Source organism: Rhinoraja longicauda, chromosome 22, assembly GCF_053455715.1.
Source record: "Rhinoraja longicauda isolate Sanriku21f chromosome 22, sRhiLon1.1, whole genome shotgun sequence".
Classification (NCBI taxonomy): Eukaryota; Metazoa; Chordata; class Chondrichthyes; order Rajiformes; family Arhynchobatidae; genus Rhinoraja; species Rhinoraja longicauda.
The window spans coordinates 22,878,843-22,896,354 of NC_135974.1; the positions used below are offsets into that span (position 1 = coordinate 22,878,843).

The following is a 17,512-nucleotide window of genomic DNA, read 5'->3' on the forward strand; positions in this document are numbered from 1 at the left end:
ACATTACCCGCAGTTGAAACAATAAGACCAATAAGAATAATCAATAAAAATGCAATAACACATACAATCATACACTAACACCAAACAAAAGAAACATCCATCACAGTGAGTCTCCTCCAGTCCCTCCTCACTGTGATGGAAGGCCACAATGTCTTTTCTCTTCCCTGCCGTCTTCTCCCGCGGTCAGGCTGTTGAATTTGCCACGTCGGGGCGGTCGGGGCTCCCGACATTGAAGCCCCCGCTGGACGGTGAAAGGTCCGCGGCCTATTCCAGGCCGCGGCGGGCCGACCCAAGCCCCACGATTCAGGGCGGGCGAACACGCTGCCTCTGCCGCTGCTGGAGCTCCCGATGTCGGCCCCCATCCAGGGGCCTGCGGGCTTCCGACGTCCACGCGGCCCGCGCCGGAGCCTCCGGAGACGAGTCGCAGCCGCTCCCGCAGCATCCGAAGGCAGCCAGCGCCGCAGGTGGTGAGTCCGGGCCGCGGGCTCTGCGAACCAGAGCCCCAGGTGGTCCCAGGTGCGTGGCCGCTGGTAGGCCGCAGCGGGAACGGAGACACGACACAGAAACAAAGGTTGCGTCTCCATTCGGGAGAGAGAATTTTTACAGTTCCCGTTCCCTCCCACCCCCCCCAACATAACATACAAACACTACACCATATTAAAACTACAATTCATACAAAAACAACAAAAAACACAAAAGACAGACGGACTGCAGGCAAGCCGCAGCTGCGACGGCAGCGCTGGCTCCTGATGGAAATACATCATTGATCCTTCAGCATTGCTGGCACCATATTCTGCAACTTGCTACGCACAAAGTACTGTCAAAGCACTTTCAGAAAAAAGACTGCAGAGCTTCAAAAAATTGGCTCACTATCATCTTATCACATGCAATTAGGAATGGGCAACAAATGCTAGTCTTGCCAACCACAGCCAGATCCTGAAACTAAATACTATAAAGCATGATGAGACCACATCACCCACTTATGCATTAGAATGATATTGGGCACAAAAGCATGAAGCTGAACCGAAAGAGGATATTCAGCCCATTGCGTGTTTGCCAGATTGCATGAACTACTAAACATGCAGCATGATCTTATTAAATTATATCAGCTGATGATTACTTAATTCGACCATCAGGGAAAATTAAATAGCATAATTATTTATTTCAAAAGAAAATAGTTCTCTCCAACACCTTAAGTAATAATCCAGTAGTGCTTGCAAATGAAAACATATTTTGTTACCAAGTTCTAATTTCAATTATCAAATGACCTGGCATAATTTTATCTACTTTCACAATCTTTTCTAACTTCCACTTTACAAAATGTGACATTGCAAAGTACAAAACAATAAGCATTAATTAAACTGAGGAGGTAGGGGTGGAACAAAAGAATTACCAAAGGCAAAATATGAAATGCCTGATCATTTGAATTCATGCTTTCACCACTCTCGTGGCATTCAGAGATAATGTAGGTACACATTGAAGGTGACCATTCCTCAGACTTTTAGGGAAACAGCATTGAAACAGGCCTTTGGCCCACCGAGTCCGCACCAACCAGCTATCACTCCATACACTAACACTATCCTAAACACAAGGGACAATGTACAATTTACAATTTTTACCAAAGCCAATTAACCTACAAACCCTTACCTCTTTGGAGTGTGGGAGGAAACCGGAGCACCCGGAGAAAACCCACACGGTCACATGAGAATGTACAAACTCCATACAGACAGCACCCGTGGTCAGGATCGAACCCGGGTCTCTGGCGCTTTAAGGCAGCAACTCTACCGCTGCGCCACTCCAATTATGAAAGCTTTCTGTGTGCTGATGTGCAGGAGGGATCCTGATTTGAGTGCCCTGGGTCAGTTTGTTTGAATTCCCATAGGTGCTATGATTAGCATGAATACTGTGTAAACTGATGTAATTGGTCTTAGCGAATACTACACCAGTCATGTGGCATAGGTATGCAGTGAGTTAACAGATTGGCACTCATTAGGAAGGTAGGCAGAGGTGGAGAAGTGCTTGGTTTATTGATCGACTCTCAGATTAGCACACATCTTGAACTGTAATTATATCATTCAACCAACAGCTAGTACAAATATGCATAGCTTTAAATAATTTGGCTCAGTAATGGTCTTCTTGCTGCTGAAACATGAGGTTATACAGTACATCCAATATCCACTTGTGCAAATAATCTAAGCTGCCAATTCCGTGCCGAACTAATGGAGTGCCATGGTGTCAAAAACCACTATCTTTTGACCTAGTTGTTGAACCATGCATCCCATCTGCTCATAATGTGTGCGCCATTCTAAAAACTGCAGGAAAACCTTTCTGGCATCCTAACCAACATTTTCTAACATTTAATCGATATGCAAAAAACGGAATATCTCAGCTCCCAAAGTCGATCCCCAGCAAGAGGCCACCAGCTCCTCGATGTTAGGCCGCAGCATGGACGGAGATACGATATGGAAGAAAAAAATCGCATATCCGTCGTTGAAAGAGATTTTTTAAAGTTTCCTCCAAACCCACCCTCCCCACCCCCCAAAGCTAAAGGTACACTAAAACATAAATTTAACAACATACTAAAAACAACAAAGAAAGAAAAGGACGAGACAGGCTGTTGGCGAGGCTGCCATTGTACAGCGCCACCCGATGACTCTCACTTCAGTGTAGTGTTCCACATTCTCACAGTAGCTGGAATATAGTCCAACAGGTGCATGCCCAATCTTTTCCTATGATTCAGTCTCCCAATTCCTGGCAATATCTTGGTAAATCTTTTCTGCATTCATTCCAGCTTTTCTGCATTCATTCTTCTTTCCTATCATAGGGTAACAAAAGTGAATGCTTGTGTACATTCCTCTGCTGATCAAGCAAATGTAGCCTGAGATCAACAAAGGCTGAGCATGGAAGATTTAATCATGTGTAGGTTTGTTGCTCATTTAGAACAAGAACCCACATCAGGTGATTTAAGCATGATTTTTTTTTTAAACAGAACACTGTACGTGAATGCTAAAGAGGTTTTGCACAACTTTGGGCACAAGATCCAGATACTAGGGGGCAAGCATCTAAAACGGATGTTTGTGGTAAATCAAGCTTGCCACAAGTTCCGAGATGATGTCCAAAAGTTTCCATTCTCATGCCTACAGCAGTTACTTGTGATAATGTCAGATAAAACCTCTGGCGAGGACAGAGAATGAAAAGCGACGAGCATAGCATATTCGAGAGCAGGCTGATGGCGATCACTCAATGGCTTCAGCATCCGGCAGCCATTTTGGATGGCAATGCTCTGATGATTAGTGGGTGTAATTCCAGGACCCAGTGAAATAATGATCACTTAGAACCGTAGCAAACATCAGAGGAAATTTGAACTACATAAAAACAATATCCAGAGATGCAGATTATGGGACTTCCTGATTGGAACTGAAAGGTCACCATCTCGCTTCTGTTTACGAGGCATGAGTGAGCAAGTAGGCCGAGCTAAACAGTCGCAAGGTAGGCCAACCAGTAGTCGAACATTGCTCACATCGTTAATTGCTTACTTCCTTTGGACATCAGTGTAATAAAATAGAATGCATGTGAATGTAATTGGTATTGTATAGGAAATTATACCTTTATTTGATGCTGACTTATTCGCACATTCGTCCATACAGCATCATGTTGTAGCATCGGCAATGACTCAAATAAAGTCAATTTATTTGAAAGCAAGGGGATAAGAAGGTAATGCAATCATGTTAAAGATAGATGGCAGTGCACGGAAATGGTCATACATGCTGCAGTGCTCATTGCTCCCACAACTAAGTAGTCCACTTGGGGACAGTCATAATGTTTAGTTCAGTTTAATTTAGACCAGCAATGCCCGCACATTAACACTAACCTACATACACATGGGACAATTTACACATACACCAAGCCAATTAACTTACATACTTCTACATCTTTTGAATGAAAGAGGAATCTGAAGATCTCGGAGAAAACCCACGCAGTCATGGGGAGAACATACAAACTCCATATAGACAGCACCCGTAGTTGGGATCGAACCCAGGACTCTGGCTCTGCAAGCGCTGTAAGGCACCAATTCGACCGCTGCACTACAGCACCGCCCTTCAATGATGCTTCCTTCAATTGGTCCCTGCTTTTGTCTGGCCACCTATTCATGATACATAATTTAGAGCATTCAGAAGTCTCGCCTAATATATCTAGACTAATGAAGCCCTTCAGGGCACCATGGCCATCTTTTAATCAAATATTAAAAAGCGTTTGGATTAAACTGAACAAATGTGCTGGTGTAGTATTCTCCATCACTATTTAATTCAATTCTGGAGGTTTGGTAGAGGTGAAGGGGGTGGGGGATAGGAGGAGGTATGTGGTCAGGGGTACAACTTATGCAGATTTCGTCACATACATCGACCTGATTTTATTTCATGACATGATAATCAACGAACAAATTGCAAAGGCATGTCATCTCACAGTATTGCAGGCATACATTAGGACCATCCTTTCCACGCTAACAATCTGTACATTGAGAAAGCAGAAGAGCTCCTACTGAAAACAACGTGGCTACCATTGATTAGTTCCTGAATATTGGAAGAAGTCAGCAACTTGTAAAATTAGATGGCCAAGTACTAATTAGAAGACATGAACAATGCTGCATTAGGCTACTGATAAAGGTTATAATTGATTTAAGCGTACAAACAAGAGCCAGCACTTTTTATAAAGTGTTGAAATGATCTAAAGTGAATCGTTTTTAAAATGTGCATTGCTTGCAGAATTAAACAGGAACCAACTTGTCAATGAGTGGTGACACTCAAGACAAGCAGACGGCACAGTGGCACAGCAGTAGAGCTGCTGCCTCACAGCGCCAGAGACCCGAGTGTGATCCTGTCAGATGATGTCTGTGCGGAGTTTATACTTTCTTGCTGTGACAGAGGGGGGTGAAGGCTGGGGGGAGACTAGTTGCTTTGACTGCATGCACATTTTCTACTATTTAAGCTTGGCTTCTGCACTCAGGACCCGCTGAGTTACTCCAGCATTTTGTGTCCGTCAACAGTTTCTTCACTGGTTTGACAACAGGCCAACTATTCTAGAGAATTTGAGGGGATGGAACATTTTTCAAGGAGACTTGAAGAATGTCATTGAAGTCCTTTCACGGACCTCCTGAAAAATTATTTCCATGATGGAGCTCAGAGTACAGTAAACTGTTCTCTGCATGTTTCAGGAAACTGATAGGAGCTCTGAAAACACACGTGAGGGAATGGATTGCTGCTGTTCCGTGGGCCATGAATCTGTGGCAGTGAATTTGTAGAATTCTTTGCCACAGGAGGCTATGAAGACCAAGTCAATTGATATTTTTAAAGCAGAGATAGATAGATTCTTGATTAGTCCAGGTGACACGAGTTATGGGGAGAAGGCAGGAGAATGGGGTTAGGAGGGAGCGATAGATCAGCCATGATTGAATGGTGGAGTAGACTTGATGGGCTGAATGGCCTAATTCTGCTCCGATGTCTTATGAATTTATGACCATGTGTTTGTTTTGAGATCTCAGTCTTTGAACATTCCTTTCCACATTTAGCGTAGGCTGAGTCAGCACTCTGAGGGTGCGTGCACCTGATATCTTTGTTCCATAAGTAATTCTAGAACAATGAGAAGTTACCACACCTATTTATTTGGATAAGGAAAATAATTGTCAGGTTGGACTGGTATACGTATAAAACCTCTGCTTCAATTGCTCCTTCACAAATGGAAGGGGGAAAATAATGGAGCATTTGGAGTGGGTTCCACATTAGTTTTGCCTCAACCAGCACAAAGAGATGACAAACATTAGACTGAACTGTAAACATTATAGATGATGTGTGATGCAGCAGATATCTTACTCCAGGTTAGATTATATAGGGATAGGATTTTCCACTAGTGGGAGAGTCTAGGACTAGAAGTCATAGCCTCAGAATTAGGAAGATGAGGAATTTCTTTAGACAAAGGGTGGTGAATCTGTGGAATTCTTTGCCACAGAAGGCTGTGGAGGCAAAGTCAGTAGATAGATTTAAGGCAGAGATGGATAGATTCTTGATTAGCACGGGCGTCATAGGTTATAGGGAGAAGACAGGAGAATGGGGTTAGGGGGAGAGATAGATCAGCCATGATTGAATGGCAGAGTAGACTTGATGGGCTGAATAGCCTCATTCTACTATCATTTAGGATCTTAGCTGTGTGCAATGACCAAATAAACCAGCAATGATTTTCATGCGACTTCTAATAGCCGAAGAACAGTCAATCGAAACGACAGAGAAATATTGTACAAAACCTGTTTTAAAGTATGCTGTTGATATTTTACATCAATTATAGCAGCTAATTTGGGGACAACCATCCCACCTATCGCCAGAGAGCAGTTTCTACTTCCTATAACTTCAACTAGAATGATGTTTCCATAATACCTTAAGAAAACATACCATTGTACAATTGATTTTGAGTCTATTTGTACAACAGAATCCCTCTACAATGGGTGCGCTGAATGAGACCTCACATGGAGAATGCATTCAATGTCCATTCACAACATTGAATAACGAAAAACTACCCATGCTGGAAAACTAAAATAAAAGCAGAAAATGCTGGAAATACTCAGCTGTAAACATTCTTGGTGAAAAGACATCGATTGAAAATGTTAACTCTATTTCTCTCTCCACGGACACTGCCTGTCCTGCAATAGATTTCCAGCATGTTCTGTTGTAATTATTTTTCACAATGTACTCCCTTTGAAAACAGCAGTAAAGACAACGAGTAGAACCTGAGAAAACTAGCTTCACAAAATGCGCAGTTTACACCAGTAGTAATGTTTGCCAGAATAGTCATAACCAATATAAGACGTATTCAAAAACTCCTGTGCATTTCACTCGTACGCACTCAGATCCATCAATGATGGATTTTATAATTTCTTGAAAAAAATAAAGTATAAATGAAAGTAATGCCACAATTAATTTCACTGTATGTTGTACTTTGATTCCAATGAAAGGAGTATAAATATTGCATATTTTTGTATTCATAAAACAGATATTACAATTCAATGATTAAACAAAAATAGACAGGAAAAAAAACTGCAGATGCAGGTAAAAATCGAAGGTGGACACAAAATGCTGGAGTAACTCAGCGGGTCAGGCAGCATCTCGGGAGAGAAGGAATGGGTGACGTTTTGGGTTGAGACCCTTCTTTGTGTGTTGCGCAGTTGCCCTGCATGTCCACGGTTAATATCAATAAAGGAGGAGGCAATGTTTGAGAAATGTAAGACATATTGTGAAATTCCAGATTGGCATATTGGAATTTCCAAATTAAAAGATGACCGAGTTACTAAGCAACCAAAAAAATGTGCTCACCACAACTTCTGTAAAATGATTTATTTGCAAAATCTGCACAGGACATACCAGTTAACCCAGCAGCTAACATTGCATTTACTTTCATTTCCCACATAGCTGTTTGTTAGCAAAAATCAGAAAATATTCAGCAAAGACTCCTAATAGTCATCAATGCACCCACCCTCATTTCAAAAGCATCTTAGTCAACACAGAAGCACAGAAGTCAACACTTAAGTCCTAAGGTCACCATGAACACGTGTCTGTTTCGGTAACTGGGTATCAATGTGCAAACAACTGGTGGTAACTGACCCACAAACAGGTTACATCTAAATGGATCGAGAGCAATTAGTTCCACTCTTCATTGCCAAATAAATCGGCACGGTGGCGCAGCGGTAGAGTTGCTGCCTTACAGCGAATGCAGCGCCGGAGACTCAGGTTCGATCCTGACTATGGGTGCTGTCTGTACGGAGTTTGTACGTTCTCCCCGTGACCTGCATGGGTTTTATCCGAGATCTTCGGTTTCCTCCCACACTCCAAAGACGTAGTTATGTAGGTTAATTGACTGGGTAAATGTAAAAATTGTCCCTAGTGTGTGTAGGCTAGTGTTAATGTGCGGAGATCGCTGGGCCGCGCGGAATCGGTGGGCCGAAGGGCCTGTTTCCGCGCTGTATCTCTAAATCTAAAAGGGAACTGAATTTTAAATGTAGGCGCTTTCAAATTTTAAAGGCGCAATATTTTACTTTGTTGAACAGTTTCCAGCAGATGTTTTGTGCCTCTTTATATCACAATGGTAATTATCTCATCATTACCAGAGTAAACACAATACGAAATACAATCTAGAAGCAATGATTTATTGTGCAGGTGTGTCTGCATACAGTCTAATCTACAATACAACCCACACAAATAATGAAGTTGAGAATTTACTTGCAATGAATAGAAAACTCAAATGTGCCAGCTGAAAGCGATATGACTTGAATTTCTATATTAAAAAAACAACTATGAATATCTAACATTCTAAAAGTATGCCTCACCAAAGTCATAATACATGCAATAAGTGAAGCAGGAAATTTGGATCATATTACTCATTCTTGAACATCAATATTTATGTATCCTTTCACATCCTTCAGTTTATCACAGTCAAAATCAACAGTTAATTTCTTCAGTCCCCTTTTGCTGGGAGTAAAAGAGATCTCCTTTGCAATCACTTCTCCAGGATTTAACTTCCCAAGCCTGAAAAGAGGGAAAATGAGGAAAAATAGGAATTATAATTTAATTTGTATACACATTTTTCTTTTCCAGTGAATCATCCCTGAAATCTTCCTCCCAGTCTAATTACCAGCTGCACTGAATTATTTACATTAGTTTGCTTATCCTTAATTATATCATCTATCTTCTTAATTATATAATCTAGTTACAGGAACTATAAATTTCCACGCTGAAAAATATAAAATGGTGTTTTGATCCCAATTTGTTTAATGTTTATGATGTTCTTATAATCAACTTATTGTGTAGATATTGAGCACGATAGGCACATTTATTTGTTAAACCTGTGCTGTTCATTTTCAATATTCTTGCTTACCCGATTTCCATCTGACCCTTGATCAGACCTGCTCCCTCAAGTGTGAAGACAGAATTGTTCAGTACCACAGGTAGAAGGTTCTCAAAACTGATTTCGACAGTCAGCTTCTGGGACACGACAGCTGTCCCCAATACCTGCAGAAACAAGTAATTTCTTAAGAATATGCACAATGTCAGGTCATTTATACTCCAAATTCCTCCACTCAGAACTGCTCATGAGCATGTGCGTGGAAATGGGAAGAAATCAAATAACTATCACACAATGAATTAATTTTATATCAATACCCACATTTACAGGAGATATTTTAGCCCATTGAGCCCTGTTGTGGCCCCAACCACACCAAGCATTGTCCACAAGCTGCAAGCTCACACCTCTTTCTTATTGTTAAAATACAATGTTGGCAATTCTAGGCCACAATTGCATTTTTGATCAGGTTGCAAAATTGCATTTCCATCAATAAGATAATATTCATCCACACCAAGATGAAACAGACTTATCCATTTTTGTTCTAATTATTGAATGTAGACTTAAAAGGAAAGGAGAAAAATTTAATGTGGGGAAAAACTTAATGTCAGTACAAACAGTTGTTATACTAAAACTTTCCTGTCAATACCTGGATTTTTATATTAGGATTGATCAAGGAGATATCCTTTAGGGTGAATGCACTTTCTTTTGTCTTTCTATCAATTGTAAGAGCAGTCAGCCTGATCAGGTTATACTTGTCAAGAGACTCCCCATACTCTGCATAGGTTAGTTCCAGTTCCACTGTTGTATCTGGAATATCAAAGCACATATTAAACGTAATAAAAAATCTGTTCTTAAGTTTAACCATGTCACTTATTCCTAGAAGAAGCAAATGATTCATGGATGTTTTCAATGAACAAATTCTATTTAATTTATAGAAGCTTGTTCCAATGTGTTTGTTGGAATATGAATCATTGAAACAATGAAAAGACTGAATATATTATCATACTCACATTGTCCATCATATTGATTAACAAGTTATAATGATATAACGAGCAAAGTTCCGCCCATAATTAGTGTACATATTTATTTCAGCAGCTTGCTCATTTATACCACTTGGTATGCCAAGCAACACAAGCAGACCTATTGTTAAACCAGCATCTGTAGTTTCTTCTTACATATACTGACAAGAAATTTTTCAGGTGTAAAGTCAATACATGGTAAATGCATTCTTACCTTCACCAGGATGGACAGTGATCTCTTCCTGATACTTCTTTATACATTTCCTTTTGGAGCGGCTATTGTATTTCTTTTTCATTGCACTAAATTTCAGTGTACAATCTTTTGCCATTGAATTCTTGTTGGAAATGATAGCAGACACTTTAACATTGGCCCCATTGTAATTTGGACCGTCTGCCTTCAAATACACGTCAAGTTGTTTCTTTGGCTTCTGAGGGACCCTTCTTTTGGTAGCCATTTTAAAGGTATTTCTTTCCATAAAAGAGCCTTAAAAACAAATGTGTAGGTGTTAGTATGATATAGACAAATTCTATTCGATGGCGTAGAACGTGAGTTATCAACACTCACGAATAATAAGTGATCAAAAGTACCACAAGGTATCACAAAATCACAAAATAACTTCTCTACATCGGCGAGACCAAACGCAGGCTCGGCGATTGTTTCGCTCAACACGTTCGCTCAGTCCGCCTTAACCAACCTGATCTCCCGGTGGCTGAGCACTTCAACTCCCCCTCCCACTCGCAGTCTGACCTTTCTGTCATGGGCCTCCTCCAGTGCCATAGTGAAGCCCACCGGAAATTGGAGGAACACCACCTCATATTTCGCTTGGGCAGCTTGCAGCCCAGCAGTATGAACATTGACTTCTCCAACTTTAGATAGTTCCTCTGTCCCTCTTTTCCCCTCCCCCTTCCCAGTTCTCCCACTGTCTTCCTGTCTCCACCTATATCCTTTCTTTGTCCCGCCCCCCCTGACATCAGTCTGAAGAAGGGTCTCGACCCGAAACGTCACCCATTCCCTCTCTCCTAGATGGTGCCTGACCTGCTGAGTTACTCGAACATTTTGTGATACCTTCGATTTGTATCAGCATCTGCAGTTATTTTCCTACAAAAGTACCACAAGGGATCAGATACAACAGTAGAAACTGCAGGTTGACAATCAAGCAAACCTTGCCATATATTACCTGACACAAAGTGCTGGAGTACTCAGTGGGTCAGGCAGGCCATCTCTGGAGAAAAAGGATGGGTGATGTTTTGAGTCAGGACCCTTCTTCAAATTAGAGAGTGAGGGGGGAAGGTGAGGGGCGGGGGGGGGGGGGGGGGGAGGTGAAGAGTGGAGGTGAGAAAAGACCAGGTCTTCACCTCCTCCCCCCCCCCCCCCCTTCCCACCACCCATCCCCTACTTTTAGTCTGAAGAAAGGTCCCGACCTGAAACGTCACCCTGACCCGTTGAGTTACTCCAGCACTTTGAGCATATAAACCTGCATCTGCAGGTCTTTGTTTCTGCATATCATCTGAGACAAAGCAGCACATTTGTTAGAATCCCATGCACCATCCTAACATTCATTCTCACCTCAACACTGGAGCACAGTGCCGGCATTGTTTACAATCTACCACAAGCACTGCAGTTTCTTGCCAACTGAGATGCGTATAGCCAACAGTACCTCCCAAACCCACAACTCCTCCCAGCAAGATAAACAAGGGCAGCGGATGCAAGGGAACATTAATAGCTTCAGTTTCCTCTCCAACTACCATACCATGCTACCTTAGAATTACACCGGCAGTCCTTTACCATCACGGAATCCAAATCCTGAACCACTACCTAAGAGCATTGTGGGAGCACCTCTTTCTCCTCCTCTTAGGCAGCCTCTTAGGATTGACGTTACTTACATCTACTCTGATTTTGTAGAATCAGAGGTGGCTAATGAGGCCAATGTGAGAACAGGTGGACACCGACAGGGTGGATAATGGTTTGTTCTGAGGTGATTTGTTCCTATCACAGTTTATGTAATGCTTCTTAATTCTCAATAGCATCCCCAAAATGTCCTTCTTCACCTTAAGCGGATATGGGCCAGATGCCCTCAAAGTTAGTGGCAATGTTGCATTTCTTCAAGGAGGCTTTCACCATATCTTGGAATCTTTCCTTCTGCCCACTAAGTTATGTCATCCTTTGGTGGAGGAATAGTGTGTTATGATCATATAATCATGTGATAGGAGCAGAATTAGGCCATTCAGCCCATCAAGTCTACTCCACCATTCAATAATGGCTGATCTTTCTCTCCCTCCTAACCCCATTCTCCAGCCTTCTCCTCATTACCTCTGACACCTGTACTAATTAAGAATATCCACTGACTTGTCCTCCACAGCCTTCTGTGGCAAAGAATTGTACAGATTCACTACCCTTGGGCATCCAAGTGATATGGCCTGCCCAACACTGTTGATAGAGTGTAACTTAGCTTGAGAACCGGCGACGTTGGCCTGGGGGAGCACACAGTAGCAAGTTGATCTACTTGCCCTTGCAATTAATTCAGAGAATTTTGCAGAGAGACAAACATCTGCTAGAGCATAATATTAATTACATCATAATCAGAATCTTATCAACACAGTTAAATCTGATCGCCAGATATGGGTTATCTAACAAATGTAAAATATTCCACAGGATTACAAGTTCACAAGTTATAGGGGTAGAACTAGGCCATTCGGCCCATCAAGTCTACTCCACCATTCAATCACAGCTGATCTCTGCCTCCTCATCCCATTTTCCTGCCTTCTCCCCATAACCCTTGACACCCATTCTAATCAAGAATTTGTCAATCTCTGCCTTAAAAATATCTACTGACTTGGCCTCCGCAGCCCTCTGTGGCATTGAGTTCCACAGATTAACTACCCACTGACTAAAGAAGTTCCCCTTCACCTCTTTTCCAAAAGAGCGCCCTTTGATTCTGAGGCTATGACCTTTGGTCCTAGACTCTCCCACCAGTGGAAACATCCTTTCCACATCCACTCTATCTATGCCTTTCATTATGCTGTAAGTTTTAACGAGGTTCCCCCTCAACCTTCTAAATCAGCGAGTAGAGGCCCAGTGCTGTCAAAAGCCCATCATATACTAACCCACTCATTCCTGGAATAATTCTTGCAAACCTCCTCTGAACCCTCTCCAGAGCCAGCACTTCCTTCCTCAGATTTGGGGTCCAAATTTGCTCACAGTACTCCAAATGCTGCCTGACCAGCACCGTATTAGAGCCTCGGTGGGCAGAGAAATGGCAGAATTTGTCAGTTTAGTTTAGATTAGAGATACAGCGCAGAAACAGGCCCTTTGGCCCACCAGGTCCGCAACAACCAGCGATCTCCGCACACTAACACTATCCTATACACACTAGGTACAATTGACAATTTTACCAAGCCAATTAACCTACAAACCTGCACGTCTTTGGAGTTTGGGAGGAAACTGGAGCTCCTGGAGAAAACCCCCGCAGGTCATGGGGATTGTACGTCCTGTACAATCTCCGTGCAAACAGCACCCGTAGTCAGGATCGAACCCGGGTCCCTGGTGCTGTAAGTCAGCAGCTCTACTGCTGTGCTACTGTGCCGCCAGAGGGTATTACCATTTATCGAAGTGCAATTGTCAATGATAATCAATGTAAATAAATTTACTTTCTGTTACCTTCTGGATGCTTATAATTGTCTGTGATATCTTCACGCTCATCACTGCCAACACACTTGGTGCTGATCTTTTGACCAACGTGTTTGGTGTCAGAGTCAACTTTTATCCTTTTCCCCTTTTCGGAGCAGATCCAAGTCACACAATCTGCATTCACTTCAGCAAATATGAAGGGAACGTCATAGGGCATGTCGGTGTCTCCCTCCTTGATCGCTTTGACTGATGCTGGGCCACAGCAGTACACACCTACCAAAAGAAATAACAATGTCTCTCGAAAGGAATCTAAATGTGATCTGAACCTAACAGCATGTTTACTGTTCAGCAATTGTGATGATATTTTATTTCAATCATATCTCTTTGGATATTTTTCTATGACTTTCTTATTCAGGGCAATAACAAAATTAAAAGATTTGGATATAAGTTAATAATTACATACTTCTGCATGGAAATGTATCTATTAGGAGTCAGAAATTCAAATGACACTCAGATATTTCCCACTCATTCAAAATATGACCTCCATTTATTCAATTCTCACATACTGCCTCACAACCTACACTTGTTTTCAAATATTAAATGTACAAAGTAGACCTTATTATCAATTGTTTGCTTGCCTTCACTTTTCTCTTGCGGTGTTGGATCGAGTACCTGCCAGCCATCATTGCCTGGTCTCAAATCATATCGAGCCATCCAAGATTCTATCCAGACATGGAAATTCCTGAAAGTGTAGGAGTAGACATATCCAGAGTAAGCTGATTCTCAAAGAATTAGAATCCCATTAAGAAATTCAAATTTCAAATTATACTGAGGAACTAAATAGAATGTGGGCTAATCAACGTTTGACTTATATTTACAACGTGAAACTTATGAACCTGCAAATGGGTCTAGCTCCAATAGGTACCTCAGTCAGCATAGACAAGTTGGGCTGAAAGGCCTATTTCCCTGCAGTATGGCAATTAAAAACTAGATGGAATATTTCAGGTCATGGTACATATCAACATCTCTGAACCTTTTCAAGTATTGGGAGGGTCAAAATCCAAGTGTCAAGAGAGCAAAGGATCTTTAACTCTGGCATATAACATTATGTCCAACATGTCAGTTCAAGGTTCTACACTGTGACCATTGATGACCAGTCTCATTAGAATCAGGAGCACATTGCATGCATTCTTGCTTTTCCTACTAATATTGGATAATCCAATGCAGCAGCCTCAGAACTGATTGAACCTCCCAAAGACCACAGAGTGTGTTGCAATTGACAGCGAATGTTTTCTCAGCACTTACTCCTGAGCTATTCATTCCATAGATACCAAAGAGGTAATATCCTAAGCAAAGCAATGCATTGCTAGGGACAGATTCATGTTTCTTCCATTCTGAAGAAGGATCTCGAACCAAAATGTCACCCATTCCTTCTATCCAGAGATGTTGCCTGTCCCGCTGAGTTACTTCAGCATTTTGTGTCTATCTTCGGTTTAAACCAGCATCTGCAGTTCATTCCTACACATTACCAGGGGCTACAGGATAGGCTTAGCCAGCTATTCATAACAGGGCAGGACACAGTAATTTCATGGCTAGCTTATTCCTACCGAATCATAGACACCACAACCTACTGCACCCTATCTGAAAACTATCTCACTCGTAGGCTCACATTTTCGAGATCTGTTATCATAGAGATATGTGGCATTCAATGGGGTCACATTCTCAAATATTTCACAATCTTCATGTATTTCATGATAACATGATGACTGGTTAGCACGCAACAAAAGCTTTTCACTGTACCCCGGTACACATGATAATGAACTAAACTGAACTGAACTGAACATTGCATAGCAATTACAAACTTTGGCATCTTTCAGAGCCATCACATAATTCAAATCTCCCATTTGAATCTCAGTGACCCATTCTCTCACACCTGCCCATGAAACCCTTATCCCCAGGACTCTCATACCATCCAGTAACACCAGGGGTAATTTATAGTAGCCAATTCATCTTGTGACCTTTGGGATATGGGATGAATCCAGAGAACCTGGGAGAAGCCCAAGTGATCACTGGGAACACATGCAGACTCTACACAGACTACACCAGAATTCAGAGTTGAACCTGAGTTGTTGGGTCTGTGAATACCTGCACTACCTGTGCAATCTCCTTGGTCAAAAGCATGAACACTTTCAACTGCTCGACATTGATGACCATTAATGTTTGGAATGCATTGCTATGCAATGGGTAGGGAAAAGCATTGACGGTCTAACATTTTAAATCTACATACATTCAGTAATGAGAAATCCATGAATGGACTTTACACGAGGTTCATTTTAAATCATAGGACCAATTGTCCATTTCAAAGTGCACAAAGTGGAAAAACTAAAAAATCTAAGTAACTAAAGCACCAGGGTCCAAACAATTAACTGATCAATGTAGTATTGCGGTTTCCAATCTGAATAATCACTTCTGACTGATCTCCGAACCAAAACTACAGAAGTAATAATTTATTTCATAGTCAACACACATTAAAGCATAGAGCGTTGTGCTGGAGTAAGTTAACAGGTCAGGCATCATCTCTGGAGGACATGGATAGGTGACATTTCAGGTTGGGACCCTTCTTCAGACTGCCAGAGATGTCCTCCAGCAATGCTGCCCTGACCTATTGACTTACTCTTTCTGTCTTTCTGACCAGCTCTTTCAGTCCTAAGCAATATTCCAGCACCTACAGTTCCTTGAGTCTCCATAAAACATTCAAGGGGTCAGGCAGCTGTCTTTTTAGAACATGTCTCATAAAATTGACTATGTCTCATATCCCTGTAAAACATGAACTGCTGGAGGAACTAAGTGGGTCAGGCAGCATCTATGGAGAGAAATGGACAGACAAGTTTCATATCAGGCACTCTCCATCAGCCTGAAGAAGGGAACCAACTGGAAACATCCTCTACTCAATTTTCTCCACAGATGCTGCCTGGCTTGCTGAGTTTCTCGAGCAGTTTGTATTTTTGCTCAAGATTCCAGTGGAGCAGTCTCTTGTCCTTAAATCCCAAGATACTTCAAGGAACCAACATAGCTTTAAAATTTGCATTTAAGATGAGTTGTAACTTAGATGGAATGAAGGAGGAATTATTCACAGTCAAGACATAATTGATTGAATTTATGAAGCAGGTGGATTACTCAAGCACTCAATAAAATGTTTGTTTAAACATGCCCATTGGATTTTGGCAATTTAATTCAACTGCCAACTACAGAAATACAAAGAGGTGATTATGGACCTGCCTTTGCTAAGTCTGAACTTGTTTAGTCATTTACTGATCCCGCCAGGGTAGCTGTTTATGGGAAACTCGTTTTGAGGTGTTTTTGTGAAACATATTTTGCCAGCCTGGGAAAATAAAAGCTGAACATTGAACAAAACAGAGACCTTACTTTTATTGACTAAGAAGAAATCAGATGACCATTTTAAGGGCTCGATAACAGAAAAATGGGCAAGATGATACACTTCAGAAAGGCTTTCATCTATTAATTACCATGGGTTCAATTTTTGTGAACAGGCCAGGTCTCTTTGATATGTGCTAGGTTAAGCAATATAAGAACTTAAAAAGAATAGCGTGAGTGCAAAATGTTTCTCGTAAAATGGAAGAGTACTAGGTTTTAAAAAAATAGTTTAAAATACTTTGAGTATGAACCATGACAACTTTACCCCATCTGGAAAGGTTTAGTTGGTTTGTGAAATTAGAGGCAAGGAGAAAGGGTGAATGTTCTTGCATTTGGCGGCATCTCTTTCAATCTCATAAATATTGGTGGCCGGGTGGGGGTAAGGATCCGAGAGAATGGGTAATATAAATAAAACATTGTTTTTCTCCATCCAAATTGCCACATTTTCCCAACTGTTGTAGGAGATTACTAGTTAAGAACACAAGTAGATCACGCATGGAAAAATCATAAGACAGGACTCATTTTTTTGAACTAGAGGCCATATACA

At 41.5% G+C, this 17,512-nt stretch overlaps 1 protein-coding gene across 1 annotated transcript in view; it reads right to left on the reverse strand.

The window, feature by feature from the left end:
• Nucleotides 1-7,404: 7,404 nt before the first annotated feature.
• The window catches only part of LOC144604682 (protein-glutamine gamma-glutamyltransferase 2-like), a 45,101-nt gene continuing 34,993 nt past the window's right edge, over nt 7,405-17,512 (reverse strand). The window contains exons 8-13 of the mRNA XM_078419327.1: nt 14,169-14,272; nt 13,561-13,803; nt 10,117-10,386; nt 9,530-9,690; nt 8,917-9,050; nt 7,405-8,567 (exon numbers count right to left, since the gene is read on the reverse strand). Coding sequence (XP_078275453.1) covers nt 8,420-8,567; nt 8,917-9,050; nt 9,530-9,690; nt 10,117-10,386; nt 13,561-13,803; nt 14,169-14,272 — 1,060 coding nt within the window. The 3' untranslated portion in view covers nt 7,405-8,419. The remainder of the gene's footprint in view (nt 8,568-8,916; nt 9,051-9,529; nt 9,691-10,116; nt 10,387-13,560; nt 13,804-14,168; nt 14,273-17,512) is intronic.